At 49.9% G+C, this 18,461-nt stretch overlaps 1 protein-coding gene across 1 annotated transcript in view; it reads right to left on the reverse strand.

Moving 5' to 3' along the window:
• The window catches only part of ERGIC1 (endoplasmic reticulum-golgi intermediate compartment 1), an 81,919-nt gene extending 63,950 nt beyond the window's left edge, over positions 1-17,969 (reverse strand). The window contains exons 1-2 of the mRNA XM_078773732.1: positions 17,868-17,969; positions 4,702-4,763 (exon numbers count right to left, since the gene is read on the reverse strand). Of these exons, the coding sequence (XP_078629858.1) occupies positions 4,702-4,763; positions 17,868-17,893 (88 nt within the window). The 5' untranslated portion in view covers positions 17,894-17,969. The remainder of the gene's footprint in view (positions 1-4,701; positions 4,764-17,867) is intronic.
• Positions 17,970-18,461: the final 492 nt, after the last annotated feature.

Consider the following 18,461-nt stretch of genomic DNA (forward strand, 5'->3'; position numbering starts at 1 on the left):
TGTCGGCGATCAGCCTTTGGGAGGCCCTCGCGCCCGGGTGGGACAGGCCGTGGATGGCGTCAAACACCTGGCGCTGCCAGCCCGCGGGCACAATGGGGCGAGGACGCCCGAGGGAGATGTCGCACAAGAGGGCCGCGCCCGCGCCGTCGAACGGCACCTCGGTGACGCGGAGGCCCGTGACGGCGGTCCGCAAGGCCTGGACGTCGGGGTCAGCGGCCTGGTCCGCTGCCATCCGGGCATAGTCGATGCCGAGGTGGACTGCGTGGGCGACGGCCCGGGAAAGGCAATCCGCAACCGGGTTGTCCTTCCCCGCGACGTGCTGGATGTCCGTCGTGTACTCGGACACGGCCGAGAGGTGACGCTGCTGCCGGGCCGACCACGGCTCGGTGACCTTGCCCATCGCGAAGATCAGCGGCTTGTGGTCGACGAAGGCAGTGAACGCCCGGCCCTCGAGCAGATGGCGGAAGTGCCTGACCGCCAAGTGAAGTCCGAGCAACTCGCGGTCGAAGGTACTGTAACGGCGTTCGGGCGGGCGAAGCTGCCGGCTAAAGAACGCCAGCGGTTGCCAAGCTCCACGCACCCATTGCTCGTGCACCGCGCCCACCGCGTAGTCCGAGGCATCGGTGGTGAGGGCGATCGGTGCATCGGGCGCCGGGTGCGCGAGCATGGTGGCGTTAGCCAAAGCGAGCTTCGCGCCCGTGAACGCCGTGTCCATCTGCTCGGTCCAGGTAACGTCGCCTTTGCCCGGCTTACCTCGGAGAGCTTCGTGCAGGGGGCGCAGGAGCTGGGCGATACGGGGCAGGAACCGATGGTAAAAGTTCACCATGCCCAGGAACTCCTGCAGCCCTCTGATCGTGCGGGGGCGCGGAAACCCCTTCACCGCCTCCACCTTGGCCGGCAGGGGGACGGCTCCGTGCCTGGTGACACGGTGCCCCAGAAAATCGATTGTGGCGGCGCCGAACCGGCACTTTGCGGGGTTCACAATCAGGCCATGCTGGCCCAGGCGTTCGAAGAGCGTGCGGAGGTGGCGTAGGTGCTCTTCGCGGGACGCGCTGGCGACGAGGATATCGTCCAGGTAGACGTAGACAAAATCCAAGTCGCGCAGGACGCTGTCCATCAGTCGCTGGAACGCCTGAGCCGCATTCTTCAGACCGAAGGGCATGCGCAGGAACTCGAAGAGTCCGAATGGCGTGATGACCGCCGTCTTCGGGACGTCCTCCGGCCTGACGGGGACCTGATGGTAGCCGCGTATGAGGTCCACCTTCGAGAAGAAGGACCTGCCCGCCAAACGGGCGGAAAAGTCCTGAATGTGGGGGACGGGGTAGCGGTCGGGAGTCGTGGCGTCATTGAGACGGCGATAGTCCCCGCACGGTCGCCATCCCCCGCCGGGCTTCGGCACGATGTGCAGCGGCGACGCCCAAGCGCTCTCTGAGCGCCGAACGATGCCGAGTCGCTCCAGGGTAGCGAAAATCCGCTTTTGCCACCGCCAGCTTCGTCGGCTCGAGGCGGCGTGCCCGGGCGTAGACCGGTGGCCCGACGGTGGGGATGTGATGGGCCACCCCGTGCTTGACGGCCCCCGCCGAGAAGGTGGGCCGTGTGAGGGCCGGGAAGCCGGCGAGGAGGCGGGTGAATGCGTCCGCTGCCGGAAGCGTACAGACCAACGTGGCCGGAACCGAATCGTTCGGCAAGCCGCTTGGCAAGCCGCTCGTTGAGCTGGGCAACGCACATGCGAGCGAGCTGAACGTCTCGGCCTGGACAAGCTGTCTGCGCTTGACGTCGACCAGGAGCCCATTAGCGCACAGGAAGTCCGCGCCAAGCAGTGCCATGGGCACGTCGGCGGTGACGAACGTCCATCGGAAAACCTGCCCTCCAAACCGCAGAGAGAGGCAGCGTTTTCCGTACGTACGGATGGGCGTCCCGTTCGCGGCAAGCAGCGCGGGGCCCCCACCCGCGGCGTGCTTGTCTGACGTGCCGGCGGGAATGACACTCACCTGTGCTCCCGTGTCGCACAGGTAACGGCGCCCGGAGAAGGTGTCTGTTATGAACAGCAGGCTGCTCGAACGGCCGGCGCTCATCGCCACAATTGAGCGCCGGCCCGGGCGTTTCCCGACCCGTTGAAGGAGCACGGCGGATGACACCGCCGAGCTTCGTGGCCGAACTTGGCGTGGAACCAGCACCAGGTGGTGGAGCTGGAGGAGCGCGGCTGGCTCCGCCAGGCCGGTGGAGTCGACGGGTTTCCCCGCGGTGGCGGTTTTCGCCGCGGCGGTGGGCGGGGCGTGGCGGCGTTCACGAGGTGCGTATCAGCATGCTGCTGAACCACAGCGTGCTGTAGAAGATGATGCTGTGGAACATCAGCGTGCTGTAGAAGATGATGCTGTGGAACATCAGCGTGCTGTAGAAGATGATGCTGTGGAACATCAGCGTGCTGTAGAAGATGATGCTGTGGAACATCAGCGTCGAAGGCCGTGACGGCCACGCCAACGCTCGCCCGCGTGTCCGAAGCGGCGAAGTACTTGTCCGCCTCGGCCGCCAATGCTCGGGGTTCCGTTAGCCCGGTCCCGGCCAACGCGAGGCGAACCTGCGCTGGAAGTTGGCGACGGAAAAGCGCCCGGAATAGCGAACCGGGGGCTTCGTCGCCCAACAGTGACAGCATATGGTCCATTCGGACCGACGGGCGCGTCTCACCGAGCTCGGGGAGATCCAGGAGGCGATCGGCCCGTGCCTCGTCCGTGAGGCTGAACGTGGCTAGGAGTAGCCGCTTGAGTGCCTCGTACTTGTGGCCGTCCGGTGGGTGGCGAAGGACGGACACAACTCGAGCGGCCGTGCCGGGCCCGAGGGAGGCGACGACATGGCAGTAGCGCAGGTCGTCGTTGGTGAGGCGCCGAAGCTGAAATTGGGCTTCGGCTTGAACGAACCAGACTTCGGCCTGGGCCTCCCAAAATTCGGGAAGTTTAATCGCCATTGCCTTGTCGTTGGCCATTGCAATGGCGTCGTGTTCGGAAGGATCGCTACGGCAGATCCAACGTCGAGGGTCACCAGTAAAGCGCGGCGTTACGCGCGCTGCTTGTGAGCAAGGAGGAAGCGGACAAGCGGTAACATATAAACGTCTTTATTGTAAGACTACACTGTAACACTGAACTCCTCCGGGCTGGTCGCCCGGTGTATATCATGAGGCCACGCCTACCCCTCGGGCGTGGCCACCGCCCACTTGGTGCGTGGAATGATGTCACCACGCCAGTGGGCTTTTGTGTCCGCCACATCGGTAAATATTATTCCATCGTGTTTGGAAAAACTGGAAAATTGGAAAACTTGGAAAAATTGGAAAACAATATAGCCTATTTTACTCCCAGGGGTCCCAGGAATACCCACCCAAAATATTCGTTGCGATCGGTTGAGCCGTTTTTGCGGTACCTTCAAACGGACAGACGGGCATTTGGTGAATTATAGTAAGATGTCACTGTGTAGCTGCAAGCAGTTTTCTGTGACAAACAGGTCGTTTGAAATCGTGGCGAATCCAACGGCTCCAGAGGACAAGGTCTAACTTGTTCCTGGCACGGTGTTGCGGCGAGAACTCCCACGCTGTGCATCAACTCAAGCCTGTGGTGAGTTTTCTCAATGATAGTGTTGGGCTGGAAGGAAGCTTTCAGTGAGACACGTGTTAGGTATTTGACGAGTAACGCCAAGAGTACTCTACATGAGCTGGTTCAGGCATGCCAGTAACCAAGTTATGGTTGGTGGTTAAACTCCCCCCCCCTCCTCCCCCAAAAAAGTATTATTTTTATCTACACATGAACTGTTGTTTAACACTAAACGAATGTTTGATTCTGTATTGATGAAATAACATGAAACAAGAAAATGAAAAAGGGGATAAAGAGGAGAGAAGGGAAGTGAGAAAATGACTTTAAAAGGAGACCCTCACTTCCGCCGCTCCTTCTCCCAACCTCTTTTCCTACATCCCTCCCCTCTGCACCATTCCCTATTTCTGGTACACATGTACACCTTAATTTTCCAAACCATGGATCTGCCTGTGGGATCTTTATCCCATGATTCTGCCTTTCTGAAGCTTGGCTGCAACGCTTGGAGGTTCTCCGATGCTTCGGGTTCGGGCCAACTGTGCGTTATTGTGAACTCGAAGGGAATAACACTGAGTGAAACAAGCCAAGCGAGTCTGAAACAACCCCCATCGTCCCTGTAGTTCACAAGGTTCGCCACAAAGGTAAACATGGCGAGGAAAAGAAATGCCAAAGTTAAATTCCCAAATGGATTCCACGAATCGTCGGCCATTCTACTTCTGCGTCCATCTTGCTGTCGCCCGCTGTCCAATTTGCACATACGTTTGTCCTTGAAGCAATGCGTAGCACCTGCTTCGCACAGAATTGGGAACTAGGTCTACGAACATCCAATTTGCACAAAAGCAGCTCAGCAAAGGAGGAAGCGATGAAGAGCGCATGTTAGTAAAGGAGGAAAACACAGTTCAGGGTCATTTCCGGGAGTGTTGAGGTTCGAACAACACGGAAACGGTGTAACCTAAACCCAAGTTTGAACCCAAAGGTAGATGCTAACCTCAAAGTGGTCAACTTCCCTCTCGAACTAGAAGTTGGGGGTGCTGGGAATACATTTCATTTTGGAAATGTTGTTTTTGATAAGACAGTTGTAAGCAACACCGGAAATGCTTCGAAATGCAGCACAGCTGTTACTCACTGATTGCACCAGTGTAGGTTGGCTGAGTCAGGTCTTTGGGAACCTTCCGGTAGATATCCAGCCTGCGGACGGTGGGGGACGACAAAGGAAGGGTAGGTGCAGGCTGGGTCAGCTGGGTAGTTAAAGATAGACTCTTAAACCGAGCAAACTTCCGCCACCCACACTCGATTCGCTTCGGTCGTGAAAACCTACAACCGGCTTAAACTCCGTCCGTTTAAACTTGGGAAACTTTGGGAAAGCCAACAGGAAACCCGGAGAATAGACTGAACCTTTGTGTTTGTATTAGAAAAGCGATCAAATATGGCTCATGCTGGAACTTTGCACGTGGAGGACCGATGGTGTGGAGGCGCCGAGGCCAACAATCAGAAGGGGCCCAAAGCGACCACGGTTCATCCAGTTTAACGTATATATTTTTAATTTCTTATTTATTTTATGTACACTTCTGTGTATGTCCTTCCCTAAAGCTACCGGTTCGGGTACCCGAGTGGCAGCCACCTCCACCTGCAACAACCTAAACTACAACTATTGGGGGTGCCTCTTCAGGGTGGTTGGACCGCATAATGCAAGTCGAGGGTCAAATCTTTCCCATTTTTGCCTGCTTCCCAGATTCATCAGGGCAACCACTAAACCACCCAGAACCACTAAACCACCCAGAACCACTAAACCACCCAGAACGACCAAACAACCCAGAACAACCAAACCAGCCAGCACAACCACAACAGCCAGCACAACTAAACCACCCAGAACCACTAAACCACCCAGAACCACTAAACCACCCAGAACAACCACAACAGCCAGCACAACTAAACCACCCAGAACCACTAAACCACCCAGAACAACTAAACCACCCACAACAACCAAACAACCCAGAACAACCACAACAGCCAGCACAACTAAACCACCCAGAACCACTAAACCACCCAGAACCACTAAACCACCCAGAACAACCACAACAGCCAGCACAACTAAACCACCCAGAACCACTAAACCACCCAGAACAACCAAACAACCCAGAACAATCAAACAACCCAGAACAATCAAACAACCCAGAACAACCAAACCAGCCAGCACAACTAAACCACCCAGAACAACTAAACCACCCAGAACAACCAAACCACCCAGAACAATCAAACAACCCAGAACAATCAAACAACCCAGAACAACCAAACCAGCCAGCACAACTAAACCACCCAGAACCACTAAACCACCCAGAACAATCAAACCAGCCAGCACAACTAAACCAGCCAGCACAACTAAACCACCCAGAACAATCAAACAACCCAGAACAACCAAACCAGCCAGCACAACTAAACCACCCAGAACAACTAAACCACCCAGAACAACCAAACAACCCAGAACAATCAAACAACCCAGAACAATCAAACCAGCCAGCACAACTAAACCACCCAGAACAACTAAACCACCCAGAACAACCAAACAACCCAGAACAATCAAACAACCCAGAACAACCAAACCAGCCAGCACAACTAAACCACCCAGAACCACTAAACCACCCAGAACCACTAAACCACCCAGAACAACCAAACAACCCAGAACAACCAAACCAGCCAGCACAACCACAACAGCCAGCACAACTAAACCACCCAGAACCACTAAACCACCCAGAACCACTAAACCACCCAGAACAACCACAACACCCAGAACCACTAAACCACCCAGAACCACTAAACCACCCAGAACAACCACAACAGCCAGCACAACTAAACCACCCAGAACCACTAAACCACCCAGAACAACTAAACCACCCACAACAACCAAACAACCCAGAACAATCAAACAACCCAGAACAATCAAACAACCCAGAACAACCAAACAACCCAGAACAATCAAACAACCCAGAACAACCAAACCAGCCAGCACAACTAAACCACCCAGAACAACTAAACCACCCAGAACAACCAAACCACCCAGAACAACCACAACAGCCAGCTCAACCAAACCACCCAAAACAACTAAACCACCCAGAACACCCAAAACAGCCAGCACAACCAAACCACCCAGAACCACCAAACCACCCAGAACCAGGAAACCACCCAGAACAACTAAACCACCCAGAACAACCAAACCAGCCAGCACAACCAAACTTCCCAGAACAACTAAACCACCCAGAACAACACAAACCACCCAGAACAACCACAACAGCCAGCTCAACCAAACCACCCAAAACAACTAAACCACCCAGAACACCCAAAACAGCCAGCACAACCAAACCACCCAGAACCACCAAAGCACCCAGAACCAGGAAACCACCCAGAACAACTAAACCACCCAGAACAACCAAACCAGCCAGCACAACCAAACTTCCCAGTACAACTAAACCACCCAGAACAACCAAACCACCCAGAACCACGAAACCACCCAGAACAACCAAACCACCCAGAACCACTAAACCACCCAGAACAACTAAACCACCCAGAACCACTAAACCACCCAGAACCACTAAACCACCCAGAACAACTAAACCACCCAGAACCACTAAACCACCCAGAACAACCACAATAGCCAGCACAACTAAACCACCCAGAACCACTAAACCACCCAGAACAACTAAACCACCCAGAACAACCAAACAACCCAGAACAACCAAACCACCCAGAACAACCAAACAACCCAGAACAACTAAACCACCCAGAACAACCAAACAACCCAGAACAACCAAACCATCCAGAACAACCACAACAGCCAGCACAACTAAACCACCCAGAACCACTAAACCACCCAGAACAACTAAACGACCCAGAACAACCAAACAACCCAGAACAACCATACCACCCAGAACAACTAAACCACCCAGAACCACTAAACCACCCAGAACAACCACAACAGCCAGCACAACTAAACCACCCAGAACCACTAAACCACCCAGAACAACTAAACCACCCAGAACAACCAAACAACCCAGAACAACCAAACCACCCAGAACAACCAAACAACCCAGAACAACTAAACCACCCAGAACAACCAAACCAGCCAGCACAACCAAACCAGCCAGCACAACCAAACCACCCAGAACAACTAAACCAGCCAGCACAACCAAACCACCCAGAACAACCAAACCACCCAGAACAACAAACCACCCAGTATAACCAAACCACCAAGACACAACGTGGTCCCTTGGTCCCCATGGACTGGTCCCTTTGGTCCCCATGGACTGGCCCTTTACCCCTTCTCTCTCCCTCTCGCTCTCTCTTTCCAAATCTGTCGTGGCCCTGACTTCATGAAGGCGAAGGTCCAACATCCTGGATGTGGGAGATCTCTGGGTCGCTCCTCGGAAACTGATCGGCTATCTCCTTGCCACAGGCTTGTTCAGAGAACTGTCCAGGGCTATACAACAACAACAACAACAACAACAACAACAGCCACAACAGGTTCTGTGGAGATGGAGGCCCAATCATTTTGTGAGATGGCAGGTTTTGCAATTTACACCAACAACAACTTAAACTTGCAAATATTGTAAATAAAACATACATACAGCTGTGTGCTACTTCTGTGTCAATCTCTGGCCTTGCACAATGGTTCCCCAAATAGGGGCCGACATATTTATTTGGCACCAGGCCCCCAAAAGGTTAATCCGGCCCTGTGTAGGACTATCCCTTAGGAGACCATCTGTGTACTCTCACATGAACTACGTGGATATTATTAGACAATGTGAGAATCAGCCCAGAATGTGGGATTGGAATCTCAGTGGGTTTGCTGCACGATGAGCCGTGGGATCGGATGGGAATGCCAAACAGATCAAAGCAGATCAAGCCACTTCTTATTGGAATTGTACCTCCGGTGCAGCAACACCTGTTGTAACGCTTTTCTGGTACTGCACAGGTATCGCAGGAAGCATTCTTCCAATTGAATTGAACCTTCAAGCTCGTGCAGAATCAGCTTCGATATTCATAATGCGAACGATAAGGAAGCAAACAAATCGTGGAGGTAGAGCAAGACTGGACAAGCCCATGGTGCTACCTCAAGTACAGGTGATGCTCAAGCTTCCTGCGCTGCAGCTTCAACTTCAATTCATCTCGTTTGATGCTAAACTGTGTGAAGCTCGTCAACAGGAAATCCTCTTTCAGTCGAAAGTTCCTGCTTAGTGATTGGACGTTAAGCCGGGTGTCTCATCTGCCGTAATTGGTTGCTCGATGTTAAAGATTCCACGGTGTCCTTCACAAAGAGTAGGCGAGTTATCGCCAGCACTCTGAACAAAGCACTTTCAGTCAAACGTCAGGCATGACCAGCCGGCTCGTGAAAGACTTGTGTCAAAAACGTTCCCCAGCTAAAAATGGGGACACCTGGTGCCATTAAGGTACTGTAGTAGTCCTAGTAGTCGTAGTAGTCGTAGTATCCGTAGTAGTCGTAGTAGTCGTAGTATCCGTAGTATCCGTAGTAGTCGTAGTAGTCGTAGTAGTCGTAGTATCCGTAGTATCCGTAGTAGTCGTAGTAGTCGTAGTAGGGGTAGGAGTGCCTCACATGGGTTCGATCTTGATCGAGACGAAAATTAATCGCTCCTTTGGTAGTTTGGGTCTTTGTACAATGGTAACAACATGAGGATAATGTAGTGTAAATGTGGGACAACCTCACCATCTCACAATTCATGGGAAAACTTGTGGGTGGAAATGCAGGTTAAAAACACCTTGGAGATCCGCAGCGATTTACGTTAAGATCACATGGTGTGAACTTCATGAGGACGAGAGTTATCGCCGGCACTCTCCATGAAGATAAATTCCAAACCAGACAGCACAACCAAACAACCCAGAACAACCAAACAACCCAGAACAACCAAACCAGCCAGAACAATCAAACCAGACAGCACAACCAAACAACCCAGAACAACCAAACAACCCAGAACAACCAAACCAGCCAGAACAACCAAACCAGACAGCACAACCAAACCAGACAGCACAACCAAACAACCCAGCACAACCAAACAACCCAGAACAACCAAACCAGCCAGAACAACCAAACCAGACAGCACAACCAAACAACCCAGAACAACCAAACAACCCAGAACAACCAAACAACCCAGAACAACCAAACCACTCAGCACAACCAAACAACACAGAACAACCAAACAACCCAGAACAACCAAACAACCCAGAACAACCAAACCAGCCAGAACAACCAAACCAGACAGCACAACCAAACCAGACAGCACAACCAAACAACCCAGCACAACCAAACAACCCAGAACAACCAAACCAGCCAGAACAACCAAACCAGACAGCACAACCAAACAACCCAGAACAACCAAACAACCCAGAACAACCAAACCAGCCAGAACAACCAAACCAGACAGCACAACCAAACAACCCAGCACAACCAAACAACCCAGAACAACCAAACCAGACAGCACAACCAAACAACCCAGAACAACCAAACAACCCAGAACAACCAAACCAGACAGCACAACCAAACAACCCAGAACAACCAAACCAGCCAGAACAACCAAACCAGACAGCACAACCAAACAACCCAGAACAACCAAACCAGCCAGAACAACCAAACCAGACAGCACAACCAAACAACCCAGAACAACCAAACCAGACAGCACAACCAAACAACCCAGAACAACCAAACAACCAAACAACCCAGAACAACCAAACCAGCCAGAACAACCAAACCAGACAGCACAACCAAACAACCCGGCACAACCAAACAACCCAGAACAACCAAACCAGCCAGAACAACAAAACCAGACAGCACAACCAAACAACCCAGAACAACCAAACAACCCAGAACAACCAAACCAGACAGCACAACCAAACAACCCAGAACAACCAAACCAGCCAGAACAACCAAACCAGACAGCACAACCAAACCAGACAGCACAACCAAACAACCCAGAACAACCAAACCAGCCAGAACAACCAAACCAGCCAGAACAACCAAACCAGACAGCACAACCAAACAACCCAGAACAACCAAACAACCCAGAACAACCAAACCAGCCAGAACAACCAAACCAGACAGCACAACCAAACAACCCAGAACAACCAAACCAGCCAGAACAACCAAACCAGACAGCACAACCAAACAACCCAGAACAACCAAACCAGCCAGAACAACCAAACCAGACAGCACAACCAAACAACCCAGAACAACCAAACCAGCCAGAACAACCAAACCAGACAGCACAACCAAACAACCCAGCACAACCAAACAACCCAGGACAACCAAACCAGACAGCACAACCAAACAACCCAGAACAACCAAACCAGCCAGAACAACCAAACCAGACAGCACAACCAAACAACCCAGAACAACCAAACAACCCAGAACAACCAAACCAGCCAGAACAACCAAACCAGACAGCACAACCAAACAACCCAGAACAAACAAACCAGCCAGAACAACCAAACCAGACAGCACAACCAAACAACCCAGCACAACCAAACCACCCAGCACAACCAAACAACCCAGAACAACCAAACCAGCCAGAACAACCAAACAACCCAGAACAACCAAACAACCCAGAACAAACAAACCAGCCAGAACAACCAAACAACCCAGAACAACCAAACCACCCAGCACAACCAAACAACCCAGAACAACCAAACCAGCCAGAACAACCAAACAACCCAGAACAACCAAACCAGACAGCACAACCAAACAACCCAGAACAACCAAACCACCCAGCACAACCAAACAACCCACAACAACCAAACCACTCAGCACAACCAAACAACCCAGAACAACCAAACAACCCAGAACAACCAAACCAGCCAGAACAACCAAACCAGACAGCACAACCAAACAACCCAGAACAACCAAACAACCCAGAACAACCAAACCAGACAGCACAACCAAACAACCCAGAACAACCAAACAACCCAGAACAACCAAACCAGACAGCACAACCAAACAACCCAGAACAACCAAACCAGCCAGAACAACCAAACCAGAGAGCACAACCAAACAACCCAGAACAACCAAACCAGCCAGAACAACCAAACCAGACAGCACAACCAAACAACCCAGAACAACCAAACCAGCCAGAACAACCAAACCAGACAGCACAACCAAACAACCCAGAACAACCAAACAACCCAGAACAACCAAACCACTCAGCACAACCAAACCAGCCAGAACAACCAAACCAGCCAGAACAACCAAACAACCCAGAACAACCAAACCAGCCAGCACAACCAAACAACCCAGAACAACCAAACAACCCAGAACAACCAAACAACCCAGAACAACCAAACCAGCCAGCACAACCAAACAACCCAGAACAACCAAACAACCCAGAACAACCAAACCAGCCAGAACAACCAAACAACCAAGAACAACCAAACCAGCCAGCACAACCAAACCAGACAGCACAACCAAACAACCCAGAACAACCAAACAACCCACCACAACCAAACAAGCCAGAACAACCAAACCAGCCAGAACAAGCAAACAACCCAGAACAACCAAACCAGCCAGAACAACCAAACAACCCAGGACAACCAAACCAGCCAGAACAACCAAACCAGCCAGAACAACCAAACCACACAGGACAATCAAACCACACAGCACAACCAAACCGGCCAGCACAACCAAACCGGCCAGCACAACCAAACCACACAGCACAATCAAACCACACAGCACAACCAAACCGGCCAGCACAACCAAACCGGCCAGCACAACCAAACCAGCCAGCACAACCAAACCACACAGCACAACCAAACCAGCTAGCACAACCAAACCAGCTAGCATAACCAAACTACACAGCACAACCAAACCACCCAGTACCATGAAACCACCCAGAACCACCAAACCACCCAAAACAACCAAAAATACTCGGCAGCACTTTTAACACATCCATGTCATTCTCAGATCACGTCACAAACATTAAAAAGCATGCACACCCAGGCTGAACACACTTGGGGCACTCACAAGCACAGACTTCGGACACCACAAAGAAACAACCTCACTAACATACAAACAGTACATTCGATTAGTGATCAACTGTGCTAGCTCATCATGGGCCTTCAGCCTATCAAACACACATCTCAACACCGCACAGACCATACAAAACAAAGCTCCGCATCATCACACGTTGCACATTAACAACACCCATCGAGCACCTACACACAGGTAAAAATGCTAAAAACCAAAGACAACTTAGACAGGAAAACAACACATGAGAACCACAATCACCCATGCAACTACACAGTTCCTTGCAATGGCAAATGGCAACCCTAATCACCCATGCAACTACATGTACAACCACTAACAGGCCCCTAGACACATTAAAACTACACCACAAAGACACTACTGCGACATCCTTGCGAACATCCCGCCACCAAACAATGGAACTACAAAAAACACACCAAACCCACATCACCATAAACGAAATAAACAACCTGGGCCCAAACAGTATCTTGGGTACAAAAGCCACACACATCGATGACATAGAGAAACTACTCCACAGGTCTTATCGTGTTCACCTTTCACGCCTTCGCTGTGAACACCACCCACAAATTTTACACTGCAAACATAGACTCGACGACACCACTGAGGACACCTGCAACCACTGCCAGGTCGCTCCACACACAATAAAACAAATCATGTTGTTATTATATACTTGTAGGATTTTTAGTTTCAGGTAATATTGTTGTTAAGATTTTTGGGTGAAATGGAGATGACATGAGTAAAAGGTAAAAATAAATGTTTGTTAAGGAAAAAGGAAAACGCGGCACAGAGACTGGAAGAAGAGAGATCCATATGGGCAGAGAGAGGAGGAGAGAGCTGTGAGTCACGTCGAGGCTGCGAGCAGACTTGTTTTTATATATTGGTTGCAAATGAGTTGAGGTTTCCCGTGAAAGGGATTGTCCGCGACATCGTCATATATTGCGAATGCAATTAAACCTGCGTCTCAGGTTTTATCACCAAGTGTGAGCCATCGTTGGAGAAATCAAGCGCCTCCATTACTGGCCTATACGCCATTTTGTCCTCAAAGAAGAAGAGGCTGTCCTCTTCATGCCTCTTGTTTTGCCGCTGGGATTTCCATATCGACCTCAACGTGTTAATTGCCATTGGTTTACCTTTCGGCTCAATTCCCATATCGACCTCTCACCTCGTAACTCCTCATCCACAGTCACGCCAATACCTGCCTGTTGATTTGCCGTTCTGCAAGACCTCTATCTCCAACCAGCGTGGGGATCCGTGCACGGACTTTGGGGAATGTTACATTCCACTCACGTTTGGCGTATCGTGACTTTATTGCTTTGAGAGCATTGGGGAATGATGGTAGCATCATATGTATTGTTCATTTGATGCCAGTGATATTTTCATTGTACTTTCTTTAAGAGTGTTATTATTGTGTACTTGCATGACTCGACACACCTCACCACACGTCGTTTCAGAGGGATAGGCATCTTTGACCATTTCGGTGTCTTTTGGGTCTTCATGGTGATTTGGGTCTTCAGGGCCATTTGGGTCTTCAGGGTCTTTTGGATGCTCTGGGCCTTTAAGGGTATTTTGGGTCTTTGGTGTGTTTTGGGTGTTCGGGGGTGTTTTGGGTTTTCGGGGTCTTTTGGGTCTTCGGGGTGTTTTGGGTCTTCGGGGTGTTTTTGGGTCTTCAAGGGTGATTTGGGTCTTCAGGGGTCTTGGGGGAATTAAAGGGTCATCAAAGGTCTGAGGGGTCTCAGCAGTGTTAATGCAATTAAGAGGGTTAATTATTAATTAAGAGGGTGGTAATTTATTTGAAGAAGAAGAAGACGTTTTCGTCGCATATAAACATAGCGACATACATAACCATATACGTTTGCTCTATTATAATAAGATGTGAGAGTTCTTAATACAATTACTTGTTTTGTTCTACAATTGCATTGGTGTGGTTTTACCAAGGTTTATTAGAACACTCGAAATAACAAATCTTTCTGCCGTGTTCCCTCTCCAGACTCTGAGGTGCACCGTAACCGGGTTTTTGGGGAGGTAACACGTAACACTGGTTTGAGATCTCAGGTTCAAGTCCCTGTCAGCCATTGCATTAACACTATGTGGGTTGACTCAGCTTTAGATCCTTCTAATGTTGGCAAAATGAGTGCCAGCTTACTGGAATTGGAGTGGCGACCCATCCAGGGTTGTGCCCACTAGCCGAGGAAGCTGCTTAGGCAGACCTTTGCGTCTGAAGATGCAAAAGGTTGGTCTTCTTCTTCATCGTCTTCTTCTTCAGTGATACAGCCCAAAATCACAACTGATGTGTAATCCCATGTACAGGAAATGATACGGTACTGTACGTCATCCTTCTCCCTCCTGGCACGCAGTACAAGGGATGCCAATTGCATCCACATACCTGCATCACAAACGATTCCGGAGGGAGCAGGTATATATCGATATGGTATTTGTACTCTTGCGACCACAGCAAGTCAATATATGCTTTTGGCAGCTTGAGCAGAGAAGTCAAACTCCACGAACCAATCAAATCAAGCCATGCGAGAATCACGTGATGCTGTCAAAAAAATCGTGCCTTTTGCAAAAAAAAAAAAGCCGTGTGCGCATGCGTGGAGGTGTGAATTGCGAGTGCGACTGGATCAGCTGTGCCTTTGTACTCAAACTGTGCACGAAACCAGGATTTATGTGTCTGCCGTTTGTCTGGAATTCGCCTGTGGGACAGTTTTGTGCAAGTAGAATGAAGAACTCGTCTTGCTGGTGAAGGCTCGTGTCGATCTGTGACGGTGGACAGGTAGAACGATGGTTGAAATAAACGGGACGTTGATCGAGGTGTGGTAACCGCCGAGGGAAGAAGCTGACGTTTCGGACATTAGCCCTTCGTTGGAGCAACGTTGAGGCTTCCTCTCTTTCGCTCCGATGAAGGGCTAATGTCCGAAACATCACCTTCTCCTTCCTTCCCATGGCGGGTAGCATCGATTTCATCCACACGTTTACACAAGTAGAACACCGAGCTCGTACGTTGGTTTAGACAAAGTCATCCATGAAGAATGAGTTTCACGTTTTAAAAAGGGAAAGTAAAACATGGACCGGAATAGATTTGAGCAAAAAGCACATTCACTTGCACCATTGTTGTTCCAGATGTCAAAGGGAGGAAGGTTCATTGTAAATGTCCACAGAATGTCTGCAAAAGTAAGTACACGTCGAAATCTGAAGCAGAGGCCATGTACATCTGGGCGACAGCATGTCCTATGGTGAAAAAAAGCATGTCCAGTGACGCTGCATGTCCAGTGAGGACACAATGTGCCCAGGGGGAGGTAAACTGTCCAAGTCCCCAGCTGTTGTCCCAATCTTGTCTCAGAGTCAACTATCCAAGTCCCTGTGTGTTCCAAATTTGTCTCAAAATTAACTTTCCAAGTCCCACTGTATCCCAAGCTTGTCTTCAAAGTTAACTTTCCAAGCCCCACCGTGTCCCAAACTTGTCTCAAAGTTAACTTTTCAAGCCCCACCGTGTTCCAAACTTGTCTCAAAGTTAACTTTCCAAGCCCCACCGTGTTCCAAACTTGTCTCAAAGTTAACTTTCCAAGCCCCACCGTGTCCCAAACTTGTCTCAAAGTTAACTTTCCAAGCCCCACCGTGTCCCAAACTTGTCTCAAAGTTAACTTTTCAAGCCCCACCGTGTTCCAAACTTGTCTCAAAGTTAACTTTCCAAGCCCCACCGTGTCCCAAACTTGTCTCAAAGTTAACTTTTCAAGCCCCACCGTGTTCCAAACTTGTCTCAAAGTTAACTTTCCAAGCCCCACCGTGTCCCAAACTTGTCTCAAAGTTAACTTTCCAAATCCCTGCATTTCCCAAATCTGCCTCAAAATTAAATACGCATCCAAGTCCCTGCGTGTCCCAAACTTGTCTCAGAGTTAACTAAGTCCCTGAGTGTCCCAAAGTTAACAATCGAAGTCCCTGCGTGTCCCAAGCATGTCTCAGAATTAACCGAGTCCCTGCATGTCCTAAACATGTCTCAAAGCTAACTAAGTCCCTGCATTAACCAAACATGTCTCAGAGTTAACTAAGTCCCTGAGTGTCCCAAAGTTAACAATCGAAGTCCCTGAGTGTCCCAGGCATGTTTCAGAGTTAACTGAGGTCCTGCATGTCCTAAACATGTCTCAAAGTTAACTAAGTCCCTGCATTAACCAAACATGTCTCAGAATGAACTATGTCCCTGCATGTCCCAAACATGCCTAGAAGATAACTAAGTCCTCATGTAGTCATGTGTCCCAAACATTTTGAAAGTTAACTAAGATCCTACGTGTCCCAACCATGTCGCAAAGTTAACTATCTAAGTCCTTGCATGTCCCAAACATGTCTCAAAGTTAACTAGCTAAGTCCTTATGTGTTCCAAATATGTTTTAGAGTTAACTAGGTCCCTGCGTGCCCCAAACATGTCTCAGCGTTATCTAAGTCCCTGCAAGTCCCAAACATGTCGCAGAGATAACCAAGTCTGTGTGTGTCCCTGCATGTACCAAACATGTCTCGAAGATAACTATCTAAGTCCTCGTGTGTCCTAAGCATGTCTGAAAGTTAACTAAGAACATATGTGTCCCAATCATATCTCAAAGTTAACTATCTAAGTCCTTGCATGTCCCAAACATGTCTCAAAGTTAACTATCTAAGTCCTTGTGTGTTCCAAATATGTTTTAGAGTTAACTAGGTCCCTGCGTGTCCCAAGCATATATCAGCGTTATCTAAGTCCCTGCAAGTCCCAAACATGTCGCAGAGTTAACCAAGTCTGTGTGTGTCCCTGCATGTACCAAACATGTCTCGAAGATAACTATCTAAGTCCTCATGTGTCCTAAGCATGTCTGAAAGTTAACTAAGAACATACGTGTCCCAATCATGTCTCAAAGTTAACTATCTAATTCCTTGCGTGTCCCGAACATGTCTCAAAGTTAACTAAGTCCTTGAGTGTCCCAAACATGTCTCAAAGTTAACCAAGTCTCTGCGTGTTGGTATAAGGCGTTAAACGGAGAGATAAGGATTGATAAGAAAAATGGTTTATAAGAGAGAGAGCGGAGACCGTCAAGAACACATCGACAATAGAAAGAAAACGAGGGGCGAAAGGGGATTATGACAGTAGACAGACACAGGCAGACACAGACACACAGGCAGGACACAGACAAGCAGACAGGCAGACACACAGGAAGACACAGGCAGGCACACACAGACAAGCAGACAGATACATACAGACAGTCAGACACAGACAGACAGACAGGCAGACAGACCTGCGCACATCAAACCCCATTCTCATTGCTTGCAGCTTGTGATCGGCTCCGAGACGAAGTCTCCTTCCGCGGTTGCAAAGACGTGTACGTCATTCGTTATTCATTCTTTTAGTCATTCCGCGCTCCTGTGGCGGTTTAGTGCTGGTTTCTTTGATAAAATAATATGGCGATACAGGTGGAAGGATGAATCCCATAACCTTATAGGGTATGAGGGATTGTTGAAGCAGCTTCGAGGGCAAGAGAATACTCAGGTGGGTGGTTTGCCATTGCCCTCCCAATTTGTTCCCAGCAGGAGTAGCAAGGTCAGGAATTTGTAATTCGTTCAGGGTTCCGGTGATGATTCGTCGACTCCCCGCGAAAAGCCACCGTCGGCACTTCCACGTCCACACGCTCATGCTAGCAGACGGGACGTCCGGCTTAACGTCAATCGCCCTGCCTACAGATCACCAATCTGAGGGCTTGTGTATTGGGGTCGTGAATCGAACCCGAACGCGACACCTGAAAGACGAGGAGGCGACATCACGTTGGTTTGGGATCTGCTGCCCACGATATCAATTATATCCCAACGATATAAACAAGAAAATACATTATTAT

Source organism: Myxine glutinosa, chromosome 3 (assembly GCF_964187855.1).
Source record: "Myxine glutinosa chromosome 3, kmMyxGlut1.1, whole genome shotgun sequence".
Lineage (NCBI taxonomy): Eukaryota > Metazoa > Chordata > Myxini > Myxiniformes > Myxinidae > Myxine > Myxine glutinosa.